The sequence below is a fragment of the Pristiophorus japonicus genome, chromosome 12 (genome assembly GCF_044704955.1).
Source record: "Pristiophorus japonicus isolate sPriJap1 chromosome 12, sPriJap1.hap1, whole genome shotgun sequence".
Taxonomy (NCBI): Eukaryota; Metazoa; Chordata; class Chondrichthyes; family Pristiophoridae; genus Pristiophorus; species Pristiophorus japonicus.
In genome coordinates this window covers 162687276-162711010 of record NC_091988.1, presented here as the reverse complement: position 1 = coordinate 162711010, position 23735 = coordinate 162687276, and the positions used below count along the sequence as shown (strand labels likewise).

At 44.9% G+C, this 23735-nt stretch overlaps 1 protein-coding gene across 1 annotated transcript in view; it reads right to left on the bottom strand.

The window, feature by feature from the left end:
- LOC139277521 (solute carrier family 12 member 5-like) overlaps positions 1-23735 on the bottom strand; it is a 1462676-nt gene that overhangs the window by 22161 nt on the left and 1416780 nt on the right. Inside the window, exons 18-19 of the mRNA XM_070896072.1 lie at positions 2941-3136; positions 1395-1564 (exon numbers count right to left, since the gene is read on the bottom strand). Coding sequence (XP_070752173.1) covers positions 1395-1564; positions 2941-3136 — 366 coding nt within the window. The remainder of the gene's footprint in view (positions 1-1394; positions 1565-2940; positions 3137-23735) is intronic.

The window sequence follows — 23735 nt, the reverse complement described above, 5'->3', positions numbered from 1 at the left end:
TGCTTTCTGAATTTCAGCATATTAAAACAGGCAGGATGGAGTTGGTATTGTGAGCCCTGTACTTGAGCAAACAGTCACAGTATGAGACGTGGGTACAGTAGTGTGCGACTACAAAACTTTGATCCTGGACACTGACCATAATAACTTGACCAGAAATACAGAGCTAGAATGGTGTTGGTCCAGCTCTGCATCTACAGCACAATTCAAAACATTGGGCTGTATCGTGCTAAAAGAATAACGGTGTATAAATGATGCACAACGTTATTTGTGTACAAATTGGCCAGCATATTTGGGGATTAAGCGATACGCTGTAAGTTGTGAATCTCCAGAATTTGCTGGTTGATTTATGCCGCCCCGCTGTTTGCTTTGGACAAATGTCATCTCACCCTTAGCCTTCCGCGTTATTTTTAAGAACTTACAGAATTTGTACGTTAATTGTCCATTAAGCTCGCTGCACAAACTCAGGGCTGGAACCTAACAGTGTAAGTGCCTTCTTAATTATGTGATAATTGTTAATGCGATGCCAATCAACATCTCTGGCCTAGAAAAGGAACAATTTAAACTGTTCAATCTCATTCCCGCATGTAGTAAATTGTTGCTGGAGATTTAAATCATATAAAATTATACATTAACATTCTTTTCCTGCTTTTCCTTTCTGTCTCTTTTCTCTCACTCAATCCAATCTTTCTTTATCTTTATTTGTTTCTCTTTCTGTACTGATTTAACTTGAATTTAGCCTCCTTTTCTGTTTATTTCTCAATTCTTAAATCTTATTGGTCAAGGGGATAGATTATTGGCCCCACCGTTCACTAATGTCCCAGGTGCCCATGTGACCCTTTGACCGCTCCATGCCATTCTCAGCTCACACATCCACCAGGTTACGGTGCAAAAATAGTTTGAGCTGAAGATCACAGAAAAAAGTCTAACTACTGGTGCATACTGCGAGATGCCCTGCTCCAGCAATGCCCTGCTCCAGCAAGACCCAGCCCATTATGTAGTGTGGATGTCTTCCAGCCAAATGTCCAATTCCAGTCCAGTCCTGTATGTATTTGTCTTGAACCTATGGAATGTGGTGATTGCAGCCCTCAGCTACATTACTGCCCTGCAGGAATGAATAAGTACAGTAGTGGCTATTGATTATGGGGATTGCAGTCCTGTACCCGCAGTCCTGTGCCTACACTCCTGTACCCGCACTCCTGTACCCGCACTCCTGTGCCTACAGCACTGTGCCTTGAATGACTGCAGTGAGGGTTACTGATCATAGTTCTGCTGTTGACGCCGGTGCTACAATGAAAGTGAATTGCAGTAATTGGACAAGCACAGGTAGTACAAAACTAACCAAACAATAGAAAATATGGTAAATCGCTACTATTGTCAAAACATTTCCACATTACCTTATGCTGCCTGAGGAGGAAAGGCAGCAGCATCAGCATTCCTCCGTCATGAACTATCCACCAGACATCAATGTAACCCTCAGCATACCTCTCCTGGCTAGACGGAAATGAAGCGATATTCTTAGCTACCAGAAGGGCCAGGCGACCTGCTGTTGTCTCCCGAACCACTTCTACCAAAGCAAAAGTTACAAAGTGACTGGTTGATGCCATCACTGCTCAGATCTCACATTTCTGCATTGACAGTCTTTTGAAAGCATTTTATTACTTTCATTTACCCATTCAGAAAATAAAAGAACAATTAGAAGGATTCAACAACAACAACAATTTGTATTTATATAGTGCCTTTAACGTAGCAAAACATTATGAGATAGAAATTTGACACCGAGCCGCAGGTGACCGTGGTATATTTTAAGGAGTGTGTTGAAGGAGGAAAGAGAGGCAGAGAGGCGGAGAGGTTGAGGCAGGGAGTTCCAGAGCTTGGGGCCTAGGCAACAGAAGGCACGGCCACCGATGGTTGAGTGATTATAATCAGGGATGCTCAAGAGGGCAGAATTAGAGGAACGCAGACATCTCGGTGAGTTGGGGGGCTGAAAGAGATTACAGAGATAGGGAGGGATGAGGCCATGGAGGGATTTGAAAATAAGGATGAGAATTCTGAAATTGAGGCATTGCTTAACCGGAAGTCAATGTAGATCAGCGAGCACAGGGGTGATGGGTGAGTGGGACTGGGTGCGAATTAGGACACGGGTTGCCGATTTTTGGATGCCCTCTGGTTTACGTAGGGTAGAATGTGGGAGGCCAGACAGGAGTGCGCGGGAATAGTCAAGTCTAGCGGTAACAAATGCATGGATGAGGGCTTCAGCAGCAGATGAGATGAGGCAAGGGCAGAGACGGGTGACGTTACGGAGGTAGAAATAGGCGGTCTTAGTAATGCTGCAAATATGTAGTCGAAAGCTCATTTCAGGGTCAAATATGACATCAAGGTTGCGAACAGTTTGGTTCTGCCTCAGAGAGGAGTTTGGAAGAGGCGATAGAGTCAATGGCTAGGGAACGGAGTTTGTGGCGGGGACCGAAAACAATGGCTTTGGTCGGGTATTCAATAGGGTAGATACAGAGAAACTATTTCCTCTGGTAGGGGAGTCAAAAACAAGGGGGCATAATCTTAAAATTAGAGCTGGGCCATTCAGGAGTGAAATCAGGAAACACTTTTTCCACAAAGGGTAGTGGAAATCAGGAATTCTCTCCCCAAAAGGCTGTGGATGCTGGGGGACAATTGGAGCTTTCAATACTGAGATAGATTGATTTTTGTTGAGTAAGGGTAAGAAAGGATATGGAGGCAAGGCAGATAAATGGAATGGAGGTACAGATCAGCCATGACAGTTAAAGCTAATGACAGTTAAAGCTAATGTTGTGCTATTCCTGTTTCTTTTGAGTTCTTTTTCAGTTCGGTTGTTGCGCTTTTTAAAAAAATGCGTTTTGTAATCTGATTGAGTATGTATGGAAATTCCCTGAGGAACCCTGTGATTTTCACTGTGAATACACATACCGATTATATTTTTCCATGTTCTGGGATCGTCAGATTGCCTCCAGGCTCTTGGCCAGCCCATCAGGACTGTGTTGGGCTGCATTCCTCCCAGACCACACGACTGGATGAGATGGGACATGCCATCGCGCAGGTTGGACGACACGACTGCCTGACAGAAACCTTTCACCTTTTCCACTTCCATGAGACGTTTAATGGACTGCCCAGAGAGACGTGGAGGGAACAAAGTAGGAATTGAAAGGGAATAATGTGAACACAGATTGTCAGAGAGATCAACATTTGTAAGGCTGGTCGATGGAGTGGGCTACGATGATCAAAAATGAGAGCACGCTTGGTCAACTGCACAGAGGATTGGTTTGAAGCAATTATTTACAGCTTTTATTCTCACAAGCCCTCATCTCCTTCCCTCGGCTTGAACTGTGGTCTCTTTCTGATGGGATGGAATTTGTAAATAGGCGCTGATTAACTAAAAACCCTTTTGCCAGCTTGTTAAATTAGGGTAATTATCTACATGTTCTGGATCAATAGACATGAGGTGCTATGGTTTTTGATATCACAGACAGAATCTACTTCACTAAATCAACAAAATATATCTGAAGAAAGCCAAACTTCATCCCTTTTCAATTACCAGATCAACCTACTTGTGCAATATAAATTGCGTTCCACAGCTCCTCATCCTGTGCTCTCTATAGTCACTATCATGATCATAGGCGGTCCCTCGAACGAGGATGACTTGCTTCCACTTGAGTTCACAGATGTTTCAATGAAGGACCCGATATTCCAGGTCCTGAACTCCAATTGAGGGGGGTGGAATATGCCTGTGCGTGGATTTTTTTAACGTGTGGTGACCGTTGCACATCAGCCACCACACGGGCTTGACAGAGCAAGGCCTTTATCCAGTGGCAAGGGTTAACCAGGATGACTGGAGACCTGCTCTGCTGCACAGACCTAGTGTGTACACATATCGCAGTGTGGGCTGGCCCGTGCTGCCCCAGGGCCCACAGCAACATATATTCCTGGTGCCTTCGATCATAGAATTAAAAAAAACCTTCACAGCAATTAATGATTAATTGCCCTAAACATTGGAGCCTACAGGGATTGTTGTTACTTATTATTTATCTGGGATTTTTTTTTGGATGAGAAAAAAATTCTTACGTGATGGCACTAAATTGAAAAGCATGAGAGCTTTTCTTTATACTCATCAAAAAAAAATCTTCCCTCCCCACAAAGAGGCAGGGAAGAATCAGAAATCAAATAAAGGCAAGTAGGCTACTCTTGTGTAACTTCCTGGTTCAACATCAACATTGCAAGACACCAGAAAAATGCTGCTTCAGTGACCCAGTGAAGTAAAGTACAGCGTGGGGCTGGGAAATATGGACATAAATTACTTATGGAAAAGTAAGAAAAAATAGTGTTTCAAACAAAACTAACTTATCTGAGAAATACTACATTACATGTACAGAGTGAAACAAAATGATATAGAATAACATACCATACCGCACAGGATACGGTAGCAGAGTGGTTATGTTACAGGACTAGTAATGCAGAGGTCTGGACTAGTGATCTGAAGGTGTGAATTCAAATCCCACCACGGCAGCTGGGGAATTTAAATTCAATTAATTAAATAAATCTGGAATAAATAGCTAGTATCAGTAATGGTGACCATGAAACTACCAGATTGTCGTAAAAACCCATCTGATTCATTAATGCCCCTTAGGGAAGGAAATCTGCTGTCCTCACTTGGTCTGGTCTATATGTGAGTCCAGACCCAGAGCAATGCGGTTGACTCTGAAATGGCCTAGCAAACCATTCAGTTCTAACAAACCACTACAGAAAACAATAACAATAAGAATAAAACCGGACAGACCTCGGCACCAGCTTCGGACACGACTAGGGCACATAGTCAACTCTGCAGCGTGCCATTCACTAACACCTGGAGATCTGTGCCAAAATTGGGAGAGCTGTCCCACAGACTAGTCAAGCAGCAGCTTGACATAATCATACCTTTCAACTAATGTCCCAGACTGCTGCATCACCATCCCTGGGTATGTCCAGACCTACCAGTTGAAAGCTGGTGGCCCCGGGAGTCCTCAACATTGACTCCACAACCCATGAAGCCTCACGGCAAATATGGGCAAGGAAATCTCCTGCTGATTACCACTTACCACCCTCTTTCAGCTGATGGATCAGTATGCCTCCATGTTAAACACCACTTGGAAGAAGCACCGAGGGCTGCAAGGGCACAGAATGTTCTCTGAGCGGAGGACTTTAATGTCCATTACTAAGAGTGGCTCGGTAGCACCACAACTAGCTGAGTTATGAAGGACATAGCTGCCAGACTGGGCCTGCAGCACGTGGTGAGAGAACCAACACAAGGGAAAAATCTACTTGACCTCGTCCTTATCAATCTACTTGTCGTAGATGCATCTGTTCATAATAGTACTGGCAGCACTGACCACTGCACAGTCCTTGTGGAGACAAAGTCCCATCTTCACACTGAGGACAGCCTCCATTGTGATGTGTGGCACTACCACTGTGCTAAATGGGATAGATTCAGAACAGATCTAGCACTTCAAAACTGGGCATCCATGAGATGCTGTGGGCCATCAGCAGCATAAGAATTGTATTATACCACAATCTGTAACCTCATGGTCTCGCATATCCCTCACTCTACCATTACCATCAAGCCAGGTGAACAACCCTGGTTCAATGAGGATTGTAGAAGAGCATGCTAGGAGCTAATCATGAGGTGCCAACCTAGGGAAACTGTAACATAAGACTACATGCATGCTAAACAGGACTCTTCAAGTCTCAACACAAACAACGTGAAGAGGCCAAGCACAAGGAGCGCGCGGCAAACCAGCTCCACCGATCCCTTCCCTCGATGAATGTCTGTCCCACCTGTAACAGGGTCTGTGGCTCCCATATTGGACTATTCAGCCATCAAAGAACTCACTCAGGGAGTGGAAGCAAGTCTTCCTCGATTCTGAGGGACTGCCTATGATGATGCATGCTAAACAGAGGAAGTAGCATGCTATAGACAGAGCTAAACGATCCCACAACCAACGGACCAGATCAAAGCTCTGCAGTCCTACCACATCCAGTCGTGAATGGTGGTGGACCATTAAACACTAATGGGAGGAAGAGGCTCCATGAACATCCCTATCCTCAATGATGGCTGACCCCAGTACGTGAGTGCAAAAGACAAGGATGCAGCATTTGCAACCATCCTCAGCCAGAAGTGCCAAGTGGATGATACATCTTGGCCTCCTACTGAGGTCCCCACTCCACGTGATATCAAGAAATGGCTGAGCGCACTGGATACAGCAAAGGCTGATGGCCCCGACAACATACCAGTTGTTGTGCTTGAAGACTTGTGCTCCAGAACCAGCCGCGCTCCTCTAGCCAAGCTGTTCTAGTACAATTACAACACTGACATCTACCCGACAATGTGGAAAATTGCCCAGGTATGTTCTATTCAAAAAAACAGGGCAAATCTGATCTGGCCAATTACTGCCCCATCAGTCTACTCTCAATCATCAGCAAAGTGATGGAAGGTGTTGTCAACAGTGCCAACAAGCGGCACTTACTCACCAATAACTTGCTCACTGATGCTCAGTTTGGGTTCCGCTAGGACCACTCGGCTCCAGACCTCATTACAGCCTTAGTCCAAATAGGGGCAAAAGAGCTGAATTCCAGAAGTGAGAATGACTGCCCTTGACATCATGGCAGCATTTGACCAAGTGTAGCATCAAGGAGCCCTAGTAAAATTGAAGTCAATGGGAATCAGAAGGAAAACTCTCCACTGGCCGGAGTCATATCTAGCACAAAGGAAGATGGTTGTGGTGGTTGGAGGCCAATCATCTCAGTCCCAGGAAGCAGCTGCTTCAGCAATGACCTTCCCTCCATCACAAGGTCAGAAGTGGGGATGTTTGATTGCAGAATGTTCAGTTCCATTTGCAATTCCTCAGTTAGTGAAGTAGTCCATGCACGCAAGCAGCAAGACCTGAACGACATTTGGGCTTGGACTGATAAGTGGCAAGTACCATTCATGCTAGGCAATGAATATCTTCAACAAGACAGCCTCTAACCACCGCCCTTTGACATTGAACAGCATTACCATTGCCAAATGCCCCAACATCAATATCCTGGGGTCACCATTTACCAGAAACTTAACTGGACCAGCCACATAAATACTGCAGCTACAAGAATAGGTCAGAGGCTGGATATTCTGTGGCTCACCTCCTGACTCCCCAAAGTATTTCCACCATCTACAAGTCAGGAGTGTAATGGAATACTCTCCACTTGCCTGGATGAGTGCAGCTCCAACAACACTCAAAAAGCTCAACGCCACCTAGAACAAAGCAGCCTGCTTGATTGGCACCCCATCTGCCACCTTAAACAGTAACTCCCTCCTCCACCGATGCACTGTAGCTGCAGTGTGTACCATCTACAAGGTGCACTATAGCAACTTGCCATGAGTTCATCAACAGCACCTCGAAACCCACAACCTCTACCACCTAGAAGGACAAGGGGAGCAGGTGCATGGGAACACCACCACCTCCAAATTTTCCTCCAAGTTACACACCATTCTGACTTGGAAATATGTCGCATATCCTTCATCGTCACTGGGTCAAAATCCTGGAACTCCCTCCCTAACAGCGCTATGGGAGTACCTTCACCATGCGGACTACAGCAGTTCAAGAACGTGGCTCACCACCATCTTCTCAAGGGCAATTAGGGATGAGCAATAAATACTGGCATTTCCAGCGACACCCACGTCCCAGGAATGAATATAAAAAAACATCCAATTTTATAACACTGAAACAGACCATTCGGCCCAACAGGTCTACGCTGGTGTTAATGCTCCACATGGACCTCCTCCCACCTTACTTCATCTCATCCTATCAACATATCCTTCTCGTCCTTTCTCCCTCATGTACATATCTAGCATCTCCTTAAATGCATCTATGCTATTTGCCTCTACTACTCATTGTAGTAAGTTCCACATTCTCACCACTCTCCGACTAAAGAAATTTCTCCTGAATTCCTTACTAGATTTATTAGTGAATATCTTATATTTATGGCCCCCGGTTTTGGACTTACAACAAGTGGAAACATCTTCTCTATGCCTACCCTGCCAAACCCCTTCATAATTTTAAGGATCTCTATCAGGTTGCCTCAACCTACTCTTTTTTTAGAAATGTGAAACCGTTTTTACTTCCCATGTTAATATCATGTTTCTCCCTTTTTGCTGCATGTTACTTGGGTTATGCTAAAGGTTAGTGAACTTTTATTCAACTAAATCTGTACTTGTTCCAGCTCTTCATTCCAAGTGCAATGATCATAAAAAGCATTGAGCTATTAAGTAAAACCTTTCATTGCATCTCATCACGGTTAGATAGCTCAATGACAATTGTCTTCCTCCACAGATTGTTTTTGTGGGACGATGCGTTGGATAGAATGGCTGGATTCAGGTTTCATCTGCCCAATCTAGGAACATTGGGCCCAATTTCCCCCAACCCCTTTTTTCGGCGCACTTACCCTAATTGCGCCGACTTTGCGCGCTGGAAACAGCGACGAAAAAAAGTGGCCCCATCCTGCCTGCTCTGCTGAGTCTCCTGTGTCCTAGCGTGGCATACATAGTGCATTGGGGGCGGAGCAACAGCCCAGTGCCGAAACCAGTGCCGGCAGCTGAGCACATGCGCAATGGTGTCGGGTCCAATGTGCGCGCATGTTCAGTAGTGCTGAAACTCTTGTGACCTCCCTCCCGCCTCCCCCTCTGGGTCTTGTGACCTGCCTCCCTCCTCTCCCAACCCCTCCCACCCCCAGCCTCCCCATTGATATAGAGGCCAGCATCTCTCTCTCTCTCCTCCCCCACCCCTCCACCCCTCCCCACCGATGCCGTGTTCGGTCGCTGTGCTTGGAGCAAGTCATGGCCAAAATTGGGCCTATAGGAACTGGAGTAGGACATTCAGCCACCCCCCTGTTAGATCATGGTCTTAACTCCATGTACCTGTCTTGGTTCCTTAACTCTTGACACTCTTACGTAACAAAAATCTCAGTTTTGACATTTTTAATTGACCCAGCTGCAATAGTTTTTTTGGGGAGAGAGTTTCAGATTTCCACTATCCTTTGTGTGACGAAGTGCTTCCTGACATTACCCTTGAATGGCCTAGCTCTAAATTTAAGGTTCTGCTCTCTTGTTCTGGACTCCTCCACCAGAGAAAATAGTTTCTCTCCAACTACCCTATCAAATCCTTTAATCATATTAAACACCTCAATTAGATCACCCCTTAAGCTTCTCTACTCAGGGCAATACAAGCCGAATCTATGCAACCTGTCCTCATAACTTACCGCTTTTAACCCTGGTATCATTCTGGTCAATCTGCGCTGCACACCCATCAAGGCCAATATATTTTTCCTGAGGTGCGGTGTCCAGAACAGAATGCAGTACTTTAAATGGGGTCTTACTATTTATAAAGCCAAGGATCCCGTATGCTTTTATAACCATCTTAATTGTCTCATTGTATAGAGGTCAAGTACAGAGGCAAGGCAACACCCCTCAACGAGAGAGAAAACTTTGGAGCACTAGTCACCCCCGCTTGCTCTCACCTAATGCCTCACTAAAAATAGTACTGCTAATGGTGGCCTGAAGGTAGACCTCCCGCTCACCCCTCTATCTGGGAAGGTATCTGATTGATGTTGTCTTGAAAGCCTTTTTTCTCCTTATATTTGAAAGCTTTTTATTCCTCATATTTAGTAATTCCCTCAACCGTAAACATGTTTCAGGATGTCTCAGACTAGAAATTTAATTTCATGGGGATGATTGCTGTTCATTTGTGAAAGACATACTCTTAAACTTGTCTACACCTGCGACAGATAGATGTCTAGCATGGCCTTTTAATGTGATAAGTAATATTGATGAATTGGTGTAACAATAGGATAAGCATTTGGTTGTTTCAATTCTTGGACCTCAAATCTAGCTCGGGTGCAGGACCCTGAGGGTTCACATACACAAATCTTTGAAGGCGGCAGGACAAGTTGATAAGGCTGTTAAAGGCATACAGGATCTTGCTTTTATATATAGAGGCATAGAGTACATCAGCAAGGAAATTATAGTAAACCTTTATAAAACACTGATTAGCCCTCAGCTAGAGTATTGTGTTCAATTCTGGGCATCACACTTGAGAGAGAGTGTCCAGAGGAGACTTACTAGAATGATACCAGGGACGAGGGATTTCAGTTATGCGGAGAGATTAGAGAAACTGGGATTATTCTGTTTAGAGCAGAGAAAGTTAAGGGAGATTTAATAGAGTGTTCAAAATTCCGAAGGGTTTTGATAGAGTTAATAAGGAAAAACTACTTCCATTTGCAGGAGGATTAGTAACCAGAGGACACAGTTAAGGTAAATGACAAAAGAACCAAAGAGGAGAGATGAGGAGAACTTTTTACACAGCGAGTTGTTATGATCTGGAATACATTGCCTGAAAGGTGGTGTAAGTAGACTCAATAGGAACTTTCAAATGGGAATTGGATAAATACTTGAAGGGAAAAAAATTACAGGGCTATTGGGAAAGAACAGCGGAGTGGGACTAATTGGCTAGCTTCTTCAAAGAGCTGACAGGCACGATGGGCCAAATGGTCTCCTTCTGTGCTGTAAGATTCTATGGTCCCAATCTTATCTTGGATATGCATTTGGTGTGGGTGGTGGGGGAGTTAAAGTTATGGATGGGAAACCCAGAAGTCTGTTACATTTTTTCTGTAGGTTTCCCCCCGATAGCCCACTGGGGTTCCGATCATGGGGGCTGGGGGGGAAGATGGCGGTCCATTCGCAGGGGGCGGAGCAGACAAATCACAGGGGCAGGGATTACAGGTAAGCTTGATGGGACTGGAGAAAACACTCCTGCCCCTCCTACCCCACAAGTAGTGCTGTGAAAGCACTTACCTTATGGATCCAACCCTGCTCGCCTCCTTTTATTTGCAGGGTTTTCTGAGGCCTGGAAAACCTGGCCAGTGTGCGTTAAAGATGGAATAACTGTTAAAATGAAGGTGCACAGCCTCCTTAATAGGTTCAACGATGAATCTGCCTCTTGAGAGTGGATTGGTCGCCCATCACTTGTCTCGCCTCTGTTAAAATGGGAAATAGGCAGGTTCGAGGCAGGTTCGGTTCCCGATTCAAATTTTTAACTTCCCACCTGAAACAAACCCACCCATTTTTGGGGAGTTAAAATGACCCCTTGTGTTTCTATAATTCTAAAAAGTGGGGTAAAATCCATTTCCAATCCATGATCAAAGTTCCCTGTAAGCCGTGGCCACATAGCACTCCAGGGAACCCGCGCAGCTAGCTTGCCCGCTTTTCTGTGCAAAAACAGCGCATGCACCCCTTAAAGAGACCAGGTGGCACCAAAAATTGTTAGAGGAAACATTGTTCATGAGTGTTATGTTCATCTTTTACCAAATATCTAATCCAAATAGATTCTGAGAGCAGTATTAACACGGTGATTCATTAGTAGATCGGGAATATCCTGAGGATTCTTTAAGGCAAAAGACAGAATAATCTGAAATCAATATAGGGATGTGAAAAGATATTTGGCATCAGTAGAGGATGTTGGTGTCATGTATGTATGCTTGGGTTTACTAGCCACCAGGAGGTGCCACTGTCGGAGGTCATTGGGCTGTACGCACGTGTATGCGGTCCAGGTATATAAAGGAAACCACCATGTAATGCGGCACTTTGAGCCCAAATAAAGTTGAGCCAGGTATGCACCTGAGTGAGTTTACAGTATTCAGTCTATCGTGTTATTACATACATAACATTTGGCGATGAGGTAACTCAAGAACCTTCGTATGCAAAATGAGCACCATTGGAATTCTGGAGAGAATCGTGGAGGGAGAGGACTGGTCAGATTTTATCGATTGCCTGGGCCAGTACTTCGTGGCCAACGAAATGGAGGAAGCTATTGATGCAGTTAGGCACAGGGCGGTTTTCCTCACTGTTTGTGGTCCGAAAATCTATGGCCTCATAAAGAATCTCCTCTCGTCTACACGTCCAATGGACAAGGGCTGTGAGGAATTGTGTGCTCTGGTATGTGACCATCTCAAACCAAAAGAAGGCATCATCATCTCACGTTATCAATTCTACATGCATGTTTGTTCTGAGGGCCAGGATGTGTCGGAATTCATCGCCGACCTAAGACGTCTTGCTGGGCTATGTAAATTCGAAAACGCGTTGGGAGACATGCTGCGAAATTTCTTCGTGGTAGGAATCAAACATGAGGTGATCCTCCGGAAGTTATTGGCTGCGGAGATGCTGGATTTGAGCAAGGCCATCATGACTGCCCAGCATGCAGGATGACGGATGATAATTTAAGGCAGATATCCTCGAAGAGTCGGAGCTCCACGGCAAGTACTGTAAACAAGATTGTGTCGTCGTATGGCAGAGCTGCTTATGGCAGGGCTCGACTGCATATGCAAAACCTGTAGCTGCTCAAAATTTGCCAATGGGTACGAATCCGATTTCACCCTGCTGGCATTGTGGGGGCAATCATTGGCATCATCAGTGTCGTTTTAAACAGTACATCTGTAAAGGCTGTTCGAAAGTGGGGCATTTTCAATGAATGTGTCCACAACTGAGCAAGCGTGCTGCAACTCACCACGTGGTTGATGACGACCAGTCCAGCGCGGATCTGGATATGCAACCCGAGATACCCGAGGAGGAAGTTTATGGACTGTATTCATTCCTGACAAAGAGCCAACCAATAATGGTTAATCTGAAACTAAATGGCCCGCCGGTATTGATGGAATTGGATATGAGTGCGAGTCAGCCGATAATGAGCCAAAGGACATTCGACAAGCTGTGGGACACTAGACTGTGAAGCCTAAGCTGAGTCCAGTCAATGCCAAGTTGCGTACTTACACCAAAGAACTCATACCAGTGATTGGCAATGCAGTAATCAAGGTGTTGTATGATGGTGTGGTTCATGATCTACCATTATGGATCATTCAAGAAATGGTCCAACGCTGTTGGGCAGGAATTGGCTCGAAAAAATCAAATGGAATTGGAATGATATCAAAGTGTTGTCATCGGTGGATGACACTTTGTGTGCTCAAGTGCTGAGCAAGTTTCCCTCGCTGTTTGAACCAGGCATCGGCAATTTCACAGGAACCAAGGTGCAGATTCACCTGGACTCGGGTGCAAGACCCGTCCATCACAAAGCTTGGGCTGTTCTGTACATGATGAGGGAGAAGGTCGAAATTCAGCTGGACAGACTCCACGTGAAGGGGTCATATCACCGGTCGAATTTAACGAATGGGCCAGTTCCATTGTTCCTGTGTTGAAGAATGATGGCACTGTCAGGATTTGTGGAGACTACAAGATCACGATCAACCGATTTTTGAAACAGGATCAGTACCGTTTACTGAAGGCTGATGACCTGTTTGCAACGCTAGCCGGTGGGAAGTCGTTCACTAAACTGGATCTGACTTTGGCCTATATGACACAGGAGCTCGTCGACACGTCGAAGAAACTTACGTGCATCAACACTCATAAAGGACTGTTTATCTACAACAGGTGTCCTTTTGGAATTCGCTCGGCTGCAGCCATATTTCAGAGGAACATGGAGAGCCCACTGAAGTCCATCCCTAGAACCGTCGTGTTTCAAGATGACATTCTGGTCATAGGTCGTGACACTGCCGAACACCTGAACAACCTTGAAGAGGTTCTACATCGTCTGGACAAAGTGGGACTCAGGCTGAAAAGTACGTCTTCATGGCACTGGAAGTCGAATTTCTGTGGAGGAAGATTGCTGTTGATAGCATCAGGCCTACGGACTCGAAAACCAAGGCCATCAGAAATGCACCCAGGCCTCAGAATGTGACGGAGCTGCGTTCATTCCTTGGTCTACTCAACTACTTCGGTAATTTCTTACCGAGATTGAGCACTTTATTAGTGCCACTGCACATGCTGCTCAGAAAAGGTGACAACTAGATTTGGGGTGTGTCTCAAGAGAGAGCTTTCGAGAAAGCTACAAATCTACTTTGCTTTAACAAGTTGCTGGTACATTATGATTTGTGTAAGTGTCGAGTATTGGCCTGTAATGCTTCATCATATATTATTGGCTGCATGCTTCAACAAGCTAATGAGTCGGGTAAACTGCAACCTGTTGCGTATGCTTCGAAAAGTTTGTCAAAGGTGGAAAGAGCCTACAGCATGGTAGAAAAAGAAGCTTTAGCCTGTGTGTATGGGGTTAAAAAGATGCATCAGTACCTGTTTGATCTTCGTTTTGAATTCGAAATGGATCACAAGCCACACATTTCATTGTTTTCGGAAAACAAAGGTATCAATAACAATGCACCGTCCCGGATCCAGAGGTGGGCGCTGACATTATCTACCTATGATTATGTCATTCGCCATAGACCTGGCATTGAGAATTGTGCCGATGCACTGAGCCATCTGCCTTTGCCCACACCGGAAATAGAGAGGCCACAACCTGCAGATCTACTGTTAGTTATGGATGCTTTTGAGAGTGAAGGAACCCCTGTCACCACTCAACAAGTTAGGACCTGGACCAGACAAGACCTGATTTTATCGGTTATAAAATGTTGTGTCCTTAGTGGTGATTGGTCTGCTATACCTATGGAAATGTGTGATGAGACCAAACCTTACTACCGTCGCAAAGACGAACTATCCATTCAGTCAGATTGTTTACTGTGGGGTAATCGTGTTGTTATGTCTAAGAAAGGCAGAGAGAAATTTGTACGTGATATACACAGCACTTTTCCCGGTATTGTCATGAAGAAAGCCATCGCCAGGCCTCATGTATGGTGGCCTGGAATTGACTCTGATCTGGAATCATGTGTGCATCAGTGCAACACTTGCACGCAGCTAAGCAAAGTACCACGGAATCTCCGTTGAGTCTGTGGTCGTAGCCATCCAAACCATGGTCGAGGATCTACATCGATTTTGCGGGTCCTTTCCTGGGTAAGATGCTTTTTGTTGTGGTGGATGCATATTCCAAGTGGATAGAGTGTATAATCATGTCATCCAGTACATCCACAGGTGCCATTGAGAGCCTTCATGTCATGTTTGCTACTCATGGTCTGCCTGACATTGTTATGAGCGACAACGGATCTTCACTCGTCTGGAGTTTCAAGAGTTCATGAAACTCAATGGTATTAAACATGTGAGGTCAACACCATTCAAACCTGCTTCTAATGGTCAAACAGAGCGTGCTGTCCAAACAATCAAGCAGAGTATGAAACGTGTAACTCAGGGTTCACTGTAGACTAGCTTGTCATGCATATTGCTTAATTACAGGACAAGCCCCCACACGCTTACCGGGGTCTCCCCTGCTGAACTATTGATGAAGAGAGGTCTCAAGACCAAGCTCTCTCTTGTCCATCCTGACTTGAATGATCGTGTTGAAAACAGATGTCAAAATCAGCAGTGGTATCATGATCGCGCTGCTGTGTCACGCGACATTTCTGTTAACGATCCTGTGTATGTACTAAATTATGGTCAAGGTCCTAAGTGGGTCGCTGGTACTGTTACTGTCAAAGAGGGTAACAGAATGTTTATTGTCAGGCTCAAGAATGGGCAAACATGCAGAAAATGTTGATCAGATAAAGCTGCGGCACACGGATGAACTGGAACAAGTTGAGGAAGATACGATCAGTGACCAACCAACCTATATTCATTCATCAGAGGACTCCGCCGTCATCAATGAATCTGGACTTTCAATCTCTGACATGGTCATTGCCACTCCCATCAGATCGGCTACCCAGCCTCTAGTCATAACTGACTCAAAACGCTTGCCCAGAACTGAGTTGAACTGACGATCAAGTCGTTAACGGAAAGCCCCGGACCATTTTAACTTGTAAAAAGACTGATAGTAAGATCTTGAAGGGGGATGTTATCATGTATGTTTGCTTGGGGTTATTAGCCACCAGGGGTGCCACTGTTGGAGGTCATTAGGCTGTACGCATGTGTGTGTGGGCCAGGTATATAAAGGAAGTCACCATGTAATGTGACAATTTGGGCCTGAATAAAGTTGAGCCAGGTTTGCACCTGAGTGAGCTTACAGTATTTAGTTTATCAAATTATTACATACATAACAGTTGGATAGCTGGCAACAGATCGCACAGCACTGCCCCCCAGTCATCAAGATCCACGGCGCAGCCCTGGACACCATGGACCACTTCCCATATCTCGGGAGCCTCCTATCAATAAGAGCAGGCATCGACGATGAGATCCAACATGCCAGTGCAGCCTTCGGTCGCCTGAGGAAAACAGTGTTTGAAGACCAGGCCCTCCAAACTGCCACCAAGCTCATGGTCTACAGGGCTGTAGTAATACCCGCCCTCCTGTATGGCTCAGAGACATGGACCATGTACAGTAGACACCTCAAGTTGCTGGAGAAATATCACCAACGATGTCTCCGCAAGATCCTACAAATCCCCTGGGAGGACAGGCGCACCAACATCAGCATCCTCACTCAGGCTAACATCCCCAGCATTGAAGCACTGACCACACTCGATCAGCTCCACTGGGCAGGCCACATAGTCCGCATGCCAGACACGAGACTCCCAAAGCAAGTGCTCTACTCGGAGCTCCTCCATAGCAAACGAGCCAAAGGTGGGGAGCGGAAACACTATAAGGACACCTTCAAAGCCTCCCTGATAAAGTGCAACATCCCCACTGACACCTGGGAGTCCCTGGCCCAAGACCGTCCTAAGTGAAGGAAGTGCATCCGAGAGGGCGCTGAGTACCTCAAGTCTCAACGCCGAGAGCATGCAGAAATCAAGCGCAGACAGCGGAAAGAGCGTGCGGCAAACCAGTCCCACCCACCCCATCCCTCAACGACTATCTGTCCCACCTGTGACAGAGTCTGTGGCTATTGTATTGGACTGTTCAGCCACCAAAGAACTCATTTTAGGAGTGGAAGCAAGTCTTCCTCGATTCCGAGGGACTGCCTATGATGATGATGATGACAGGTGCTAATCCAAATGAGGCATTCAGAAGGCACGCAGTTGAACCCGAGGATTGGGTCACTGCTTTTAACCCTCTGACATAGTTTAAATATGTTTTTCTCCGTACCAATTAATTTGATGTTGTGGTCAGGCGGAGCTGGCCATCATGCACATGATGTGTAAATATCGACACTTATCACTTTGGGGCAAAAATAAAAGTGCTGCAATAACTGATTTTCCACCACAAGTGATCTGGTCAGGAGATTGCTCTTGCTTCGCTTCCCGATGATCCCAGTTGCAACTCATACCTGACACTGTTGCTTCACCCTTGGAGCAGATTTTGTGCCCCATGTCAGAGCTGACAATTCCTGGTGTGCGACAGCCTTTTTGCCGGATCACAAACTCTTGCCCATAGCACTCAGCACAGTCAGCTCCCAGGGTGAAGTAGCAATGTGAGGTGGGATTGGCAGCAAGAAGCATACCACGGAGGCAGAGTGTCCCTTTGTGAAGCGACGGTAGCGGGTGTGATTGGGGACGAGTACCTGTGGAAGCTGTAGGCAGAGTGAAGGCTATCCCTTTGAACTGGGGTGGACACAAATGGGATAAATTTCCACACGGTACGTTGTGCCACTGTTACGCCAAAGATTTGCAAGCACCAGTGGTCAGAAGGGGTTATTGCACAAGAGTTTCCTGCTCAATTGCCTATCTATTGGAGTAGCGATTAGCCTAAAAAAAACTGGAACTCCCTTCCTAAACCTCTCCGCGTCTCTTTCCTCCTTTAAGACGCTCCTTAAAACCACCTCTTTAACCAAGCTTTTGGTCATCTGCGGTAATTTGTTCTTATGTGGTTCATTGTCAAATGTATCTGTTTTATCTTATAACACTGCAGTGAAGCATCTTGGGATGTTTTACTATGTTAAAGGTGCTATATAAATAAAAGTTGTTGTTGTTATTGTTGTTTTGAATGGGTGTAAGGTACTAGAGTGCATGGAAATTAGAATGCAGCCTTTCAAAAGACAGCTCAGCTTGCACACTTCTGGGAGATAGGAAGGAGCAGTGTTTGGTTCACTGATTGCACTCTCAGATAACTTCATTGCATGTCTCATCAATCTTTTCATCATTCTTTTCAAGCATGTCTATAGGAGGAACTGCTGGAACAAGCAGCCAAACAAGGCAGCAGGGTATACCATTCAGGTTACTGAAGAACAACAGACTGGGCATTTGTGCCAGTAGGCCTGCCAGAATATTACTTGTGCTACCTAGAGGGAGCACTGGCACTGTGTGCCAACTCTCTCAGTCCCCGGGCCTGCTGAGTAATGGTGAAAGAAGTTCAATGACCTTACTGAGGTAACACACTGCACAATCTCTCTTTTCTTCCTTGCCCACCTGGGCACCAACACACTTTTTATTCTCTTCTGCAACTAACCCTTCTGTTTCTCTGTGATAATGACCAGGCAATCCACTTGTTTAGGGATGTTGGGTTGAGGGATACATATTGTCCAGGACACTGGGGAGAACTCCCCCGCTCTTCTTCCAAATAGTGCCATGGAATCTCTTCCATCCACCTGAGAGGGCTGATGAGACCTCGGATTAATGTCTCATCCAAAAGACGGCACCTCTGACATCTTCATGGTGAGGCCTCTTTGCAGTGCAAAGTGGGAGAGAAAGCACAGCACACATAACATTGCAGGATGCTGCTCAGCTTTGCTAGGACAAACAAACAGCCTGCAGCACTTCCAATTTCATACGGAAGCTGGCACGGCATGGCACCACATCTGCGACGTGCGAGTTACTGTACTTTACATTTATCTCTCATGCCGACAATAACTAGCATACCAAACTTGACACCTCTTCAATACTATTGTAAACTCCAGTCACTTCCTCCAAACAACACTTGCACAGCGGTTGACCATCAGGTGGTACGGACCCCACCGCATATCGAGAATGCATGGGTGCTGACGCGGTTTGCCCGCTACTCGCGATAGATGGTCAAAACATAATTTGTGAACAGGGCGAACAGCTGATTGAAGCTGCCCAAAGACCTAACTTTGCCTGAAATCAGTGGAGCTTTTTACATTAGTAAATACTGCACTGCACAAAATCGGTGGCTTGTTCAATACGTTTTAAGCAGCACCTTTGCAATTCACGCCTACGGCAATTTTGGCGGCATTTGCCCAATATAGGCAGCTGCCAGTGATAAGAAGTGGTGGAGGCTGCACATGTGTTCTACTCCACACACCAGATATCATTTCATCTAACCCCAAAATACCACAGCTGCTCTTTGCAACAACAACAGCGATCTCCAGGCTTGAATGTGCTGCACAATCAGTTATGTGAAAAACAACAAAATGGAAACTGCAACCAGAAAAGGACTATTACCAGCCAACAGATAGAAGAAAAGTTCACCTCTGTGTATGGACTGCATTTGACCCAGATCCCAAGACGAATGGATAGGATCCACTGTGAACAATGCAGCATCTTGGTTGCAAACTAACTGTCCAAATCAATTGTAAATTAGATGTGCCTCGACTATCTTTGATCTTCCACTTCAGGTGACTTCAACAGATTCGAATGAATTTATTTTCCAGCCTTAGGCAATATTAATCTTCCATTGCTGCCAGTCAAATTAAATTTTCGATGCTTTGTGCTGGACATGCTGAAATCATAAGCCTTTGGACCATGGAGCACAGTTATTGATTGTAAATACATTTTGAATTGACCTCTATCTTTCCATTAAAACACTTGATGCCAGTTTCCTGATGAAACACTCCCTACTCAGAAATACCCCTCACAACTGCTCCAATGACATGGAGATAACAGTGGTATTTTTAATCTACCTTTTCGTAAGGCCAAAAGCGGGGATTAAAAAGTCTGCATCAGTTTGGATCGGCAGGGAGGTTTTTCACATACAGAAGCATGACAGCTGGCTAGAGTGGGCTTGCAGTTCCATTGGTACGTGTACTGGTGCATTCAACCCAGGCACAAGGAGACAGAATTACCAACTCATGATCTAATTGCAAGAAAGGCCGAGAATTCCACATTCACGGTTCTAGATACGTTCGCTGACATTCTCAACTCTGCAGAATACCAAAAAAGCTCTTTAGCATCTGGTCTCAATAAATTAGGGGCTGATTTCCCTGGCCTTCACTTTTCCACACCTCTGTGATTTTTGCTTGCTAATTATCTGTGTGCTTAATGATTTTGCGTGCTCACTGAATTGATGTTACTGAAGTCCGACACGTTTGAAAAATACATTTTGCTATAGCCTTGTTTTTTAAATATTTAAGCCTCTTGAGAGCATATTTACTTATGGATTAATTCATTTAAGTAAGATAATTTAACAAAATTGAACTTTCTTTATATAAATAAGGATAAGTTACAGGGTGGGGCTAAATTTATGTACTGGTGTCAAACATTATGAGGGTGGGGGTCAAAGACTATGCATGTTCTCCTTTAACCATTGGCCAAAAGGGAAGGCATGCGAATGAGTTATGTGTGGTTTGCAGCAACATTTCATGCAACAGTTTTGAATAGGAGGCTGTGGACTGCAAAGTGCATCAGGTGGGAAATTATCTGTGAGGCAGATGGGGTCGGAATATCATTTCTACTGAAACTGCACCTCGATAAAAGTCATTGCTTGAAATTTCAATCTGTTTAAAAGCATCTACAGCAGCAATTATAACATGTTCAGATGAACAAGAACATTTCTGACAACAAAATCCAAATGCAAAGGGAATCTGAAAATCCCAGCAAACGATGGTTCTGTAAAGCATCCTTAAAGAAAATAATTGTTCGTCCCTGAAAACTATGAAGGCAAACCCCAAGCCCCTCGTACCCCCAGGATATTTAAAAGGCACACACAGAAAGACATCATTTGTGGATCCATATGTTTCTTTGACTCTGCTTTACAATGAAAGTCAAAGCTATCAATTTGCCAGTATCATAAAGTTCAAGACACAGTTTGGGATTCAATGATATCTGTCCCAGGGGCATGCCGCTGACTGTAACTAGAAAGATGTCGTACATTGGGTGATATACCTCACACAAGGGAAGATTAGGAATCGCTGTTTGTGTGGCTTTACCAGATTAAATGGACCGAGTGCAGAAAGCTCTTGCCAGAACATTTGTCTGATTGAAAACGACTGAAAAACACGGTGGTGTTAATGAGGTTTGACTGTTGTATTATTGAAACTAATGGCCATGACAATGTGTGACATAATTACAGTCCTGTGTGTGACAAAATTAAAGACAGAAAATCTGATGCCGGGCACTGATTTAACTCCGTAAAACAAATTGCACAAGGTGAATTGAAAGGATGATTATATTGGTGAGCTCTCCCTGATACTGAATTGGCAAGTTTATCACCCAGTGTGAAACTGAGCCGCACAGACCAGGGAGGTCATAAGAAACATAACAAACAGGAGCAGGAGTAGGCCACCTAGTCCCTCGAGCCTGCTCCGCCATTTAATAAGATCATGGCTGACCTGATTATGGACTCAGCTCCACTTCCCTGCCCGCTTCCCATAACCCTTTATTCCCTTATCGCTCAATAATCTGTCTATCTCCGCCCTAAATATATTCAATGACCAGGCCTCCACGACTCTCTGAGGCAGAGAATTCCACAGATTTACATCTGAGAGAAGAAATTCCTCCTCATCTCAGTTTTAAAAGGGCAGCCCCTTATTCTATGTCCCCAAGTTTTAATTTCCATATGAGTGTAAATATCCTCTCTGCAATCACCTTGTCGAGCCCCCTCATTATCTTATATGTTTCGATAAGATCATCTCTCATTCTTCTGAACTCGAATGTGTATAGGCCCAACCTACTCAAGCTATCTTCATAAGTCAACCCCCTCATCTCCGGAATCAACCTAGTGAACCTTCTCTGAACAGCCTCCAATGCAAGTATATCCTTCCTTAAATACGGAGACCAAAACTGAACGCAGTACTCCAGGTGTGGCCTCACCAATACCCTGTACAGTGTAGCAGAACTTTTCTGCGTTTAAACGCTATCCCCCTTGCAATAAAGGCCAACGTTCCATTTGCCTTTCTGATTACTTGCTATACTTGCACAATAACTTTTTATGTCTCATGCACAAGGACCCCCAGGTCCCTCTGTACTACAGCATTTTGCAATTTTTCTCCATTTAAATTATGATTTGCTTTTCTATTTTTTTCTGCCAAACACTTTCCCACATTATGCTCCATCTGCCAAATTTTTGCCCACTCACTTAGCCTGACTATATTCCTTTGCAGATTTTTTGTGTCCTCCTCACAATTTGCTTTCCCACCCATCTTTGTATCATCAGAAAACTTGGTTACATTACACTCGGTCCCTTCATCCAAGTCATTAATACAGATTGTAAATAGTTGAGGCCCCAGCACCAATCCCTACGGCACCCCATTAGTCACTGTTTGCCAACCGGAAAATGACCCATTTATCCCGACTGTCTATTTTCTGTTAATTAGCCAATCCTCTATCCATCCTAATATATTACCTCCAACCCCGTGAACTTTTATCTTGTGCAAAACCTTTTATGTGGCACCTTATTGAATGCCTTCTGGAAATCCAAATGCACCACATCCACAAGTTCCCCCTTATCCACCCTGCTCATTACATCCTCAAAGAACTCCAGCAAATTTGTCAAACGTGATTTTCCTTTCATAAAACCATGCTGACTTTGCTTGATTGAATTATGCTTTTCCAAATGTCCCGCTACTGCTTCCTTGATAATGGACTCCAGAATTTTCCCAATGACAGATGTTAGGTTAACTGGTCTATAGTTTCCTTCTTTTTCTCTGCCTTCTTTTTAAAATAGGGGCATTACATTTGCGGTTTTCCAATCCGCTGGGACCGTCCCAGAATCCAGGGAATTTTGATAGATTACAACCAATGCATCCACTATCTCTGCAGCCACTTCTTTAAGACCTTAGGATGTAAGCCATCAGGTCCAGGGGATTTGTCTGCCTTTAGTCCCATTACTTTACCGAGTACTACTTCATTAGTGATAAGTTCCTCCCTCCCTATAGCCCCTTGAAGCGTGAAGACCGATACAAAATATTTGTTCAATGTCTCTGTCATTTCCCTGTTCTCCATTATTAATTCCCCAGTCTTATCCTCGAGGGGACCAACATTTACTTTAGGCACTCTTTTCCTTTTTATGTACCTGAAGAAACTCTTGCTATCTATTTTTATATTTTGTGCTAGTTTACTTTCATAATCTATCTTCCCTCTCTTTATCATTTCTTTAGTCGTTCTTTGCTGGCTTTAAAAATGTTTCCCAGGTATGATTCCTGGGTTGTGGTGATTTAATTGATCTCGACTGATGCAAAGGTTGGAGACCCACAGTTGTTCTCAGTATGACGAGGCTGGGGGAGGGGAGGAAGGACATCAGCCCAAGGTTCCTGCTGGGAAGCGCGTGGGTGTGGACATTGGATGAAGATGGGATTTGGGCTTGGTGGTGATGCCTCTCAGAGCTAAACAGCTTGCCAGCACTCGCCGTCTAGCCTCACACATGAAGAATGACCACCTGATTGGGGTCCAGGGCCCGCATGATGCAGTATTCTGGTGGGCCTTAAAAATTGGGCGAGGAGTCCTCTTGCCTGAAACAGGCGTAAGGCTACTTAAATATGCAAATCAAGGTCCGATGGCAGTTGTAGGACCCCGATTGCAAAATTTGGGTCCAAATGGATGGAATATTTTTCTCACGCGCACTTCCCAGTCGTATTTGGTGTTGATCAGCTTAACCTGCAGTTCTTAATGGGACCACTGGGGGCTGCTCAAGAAATGGCCCCGGAAATTTGAGTTCTTATTTTTGTGGGCCCAGG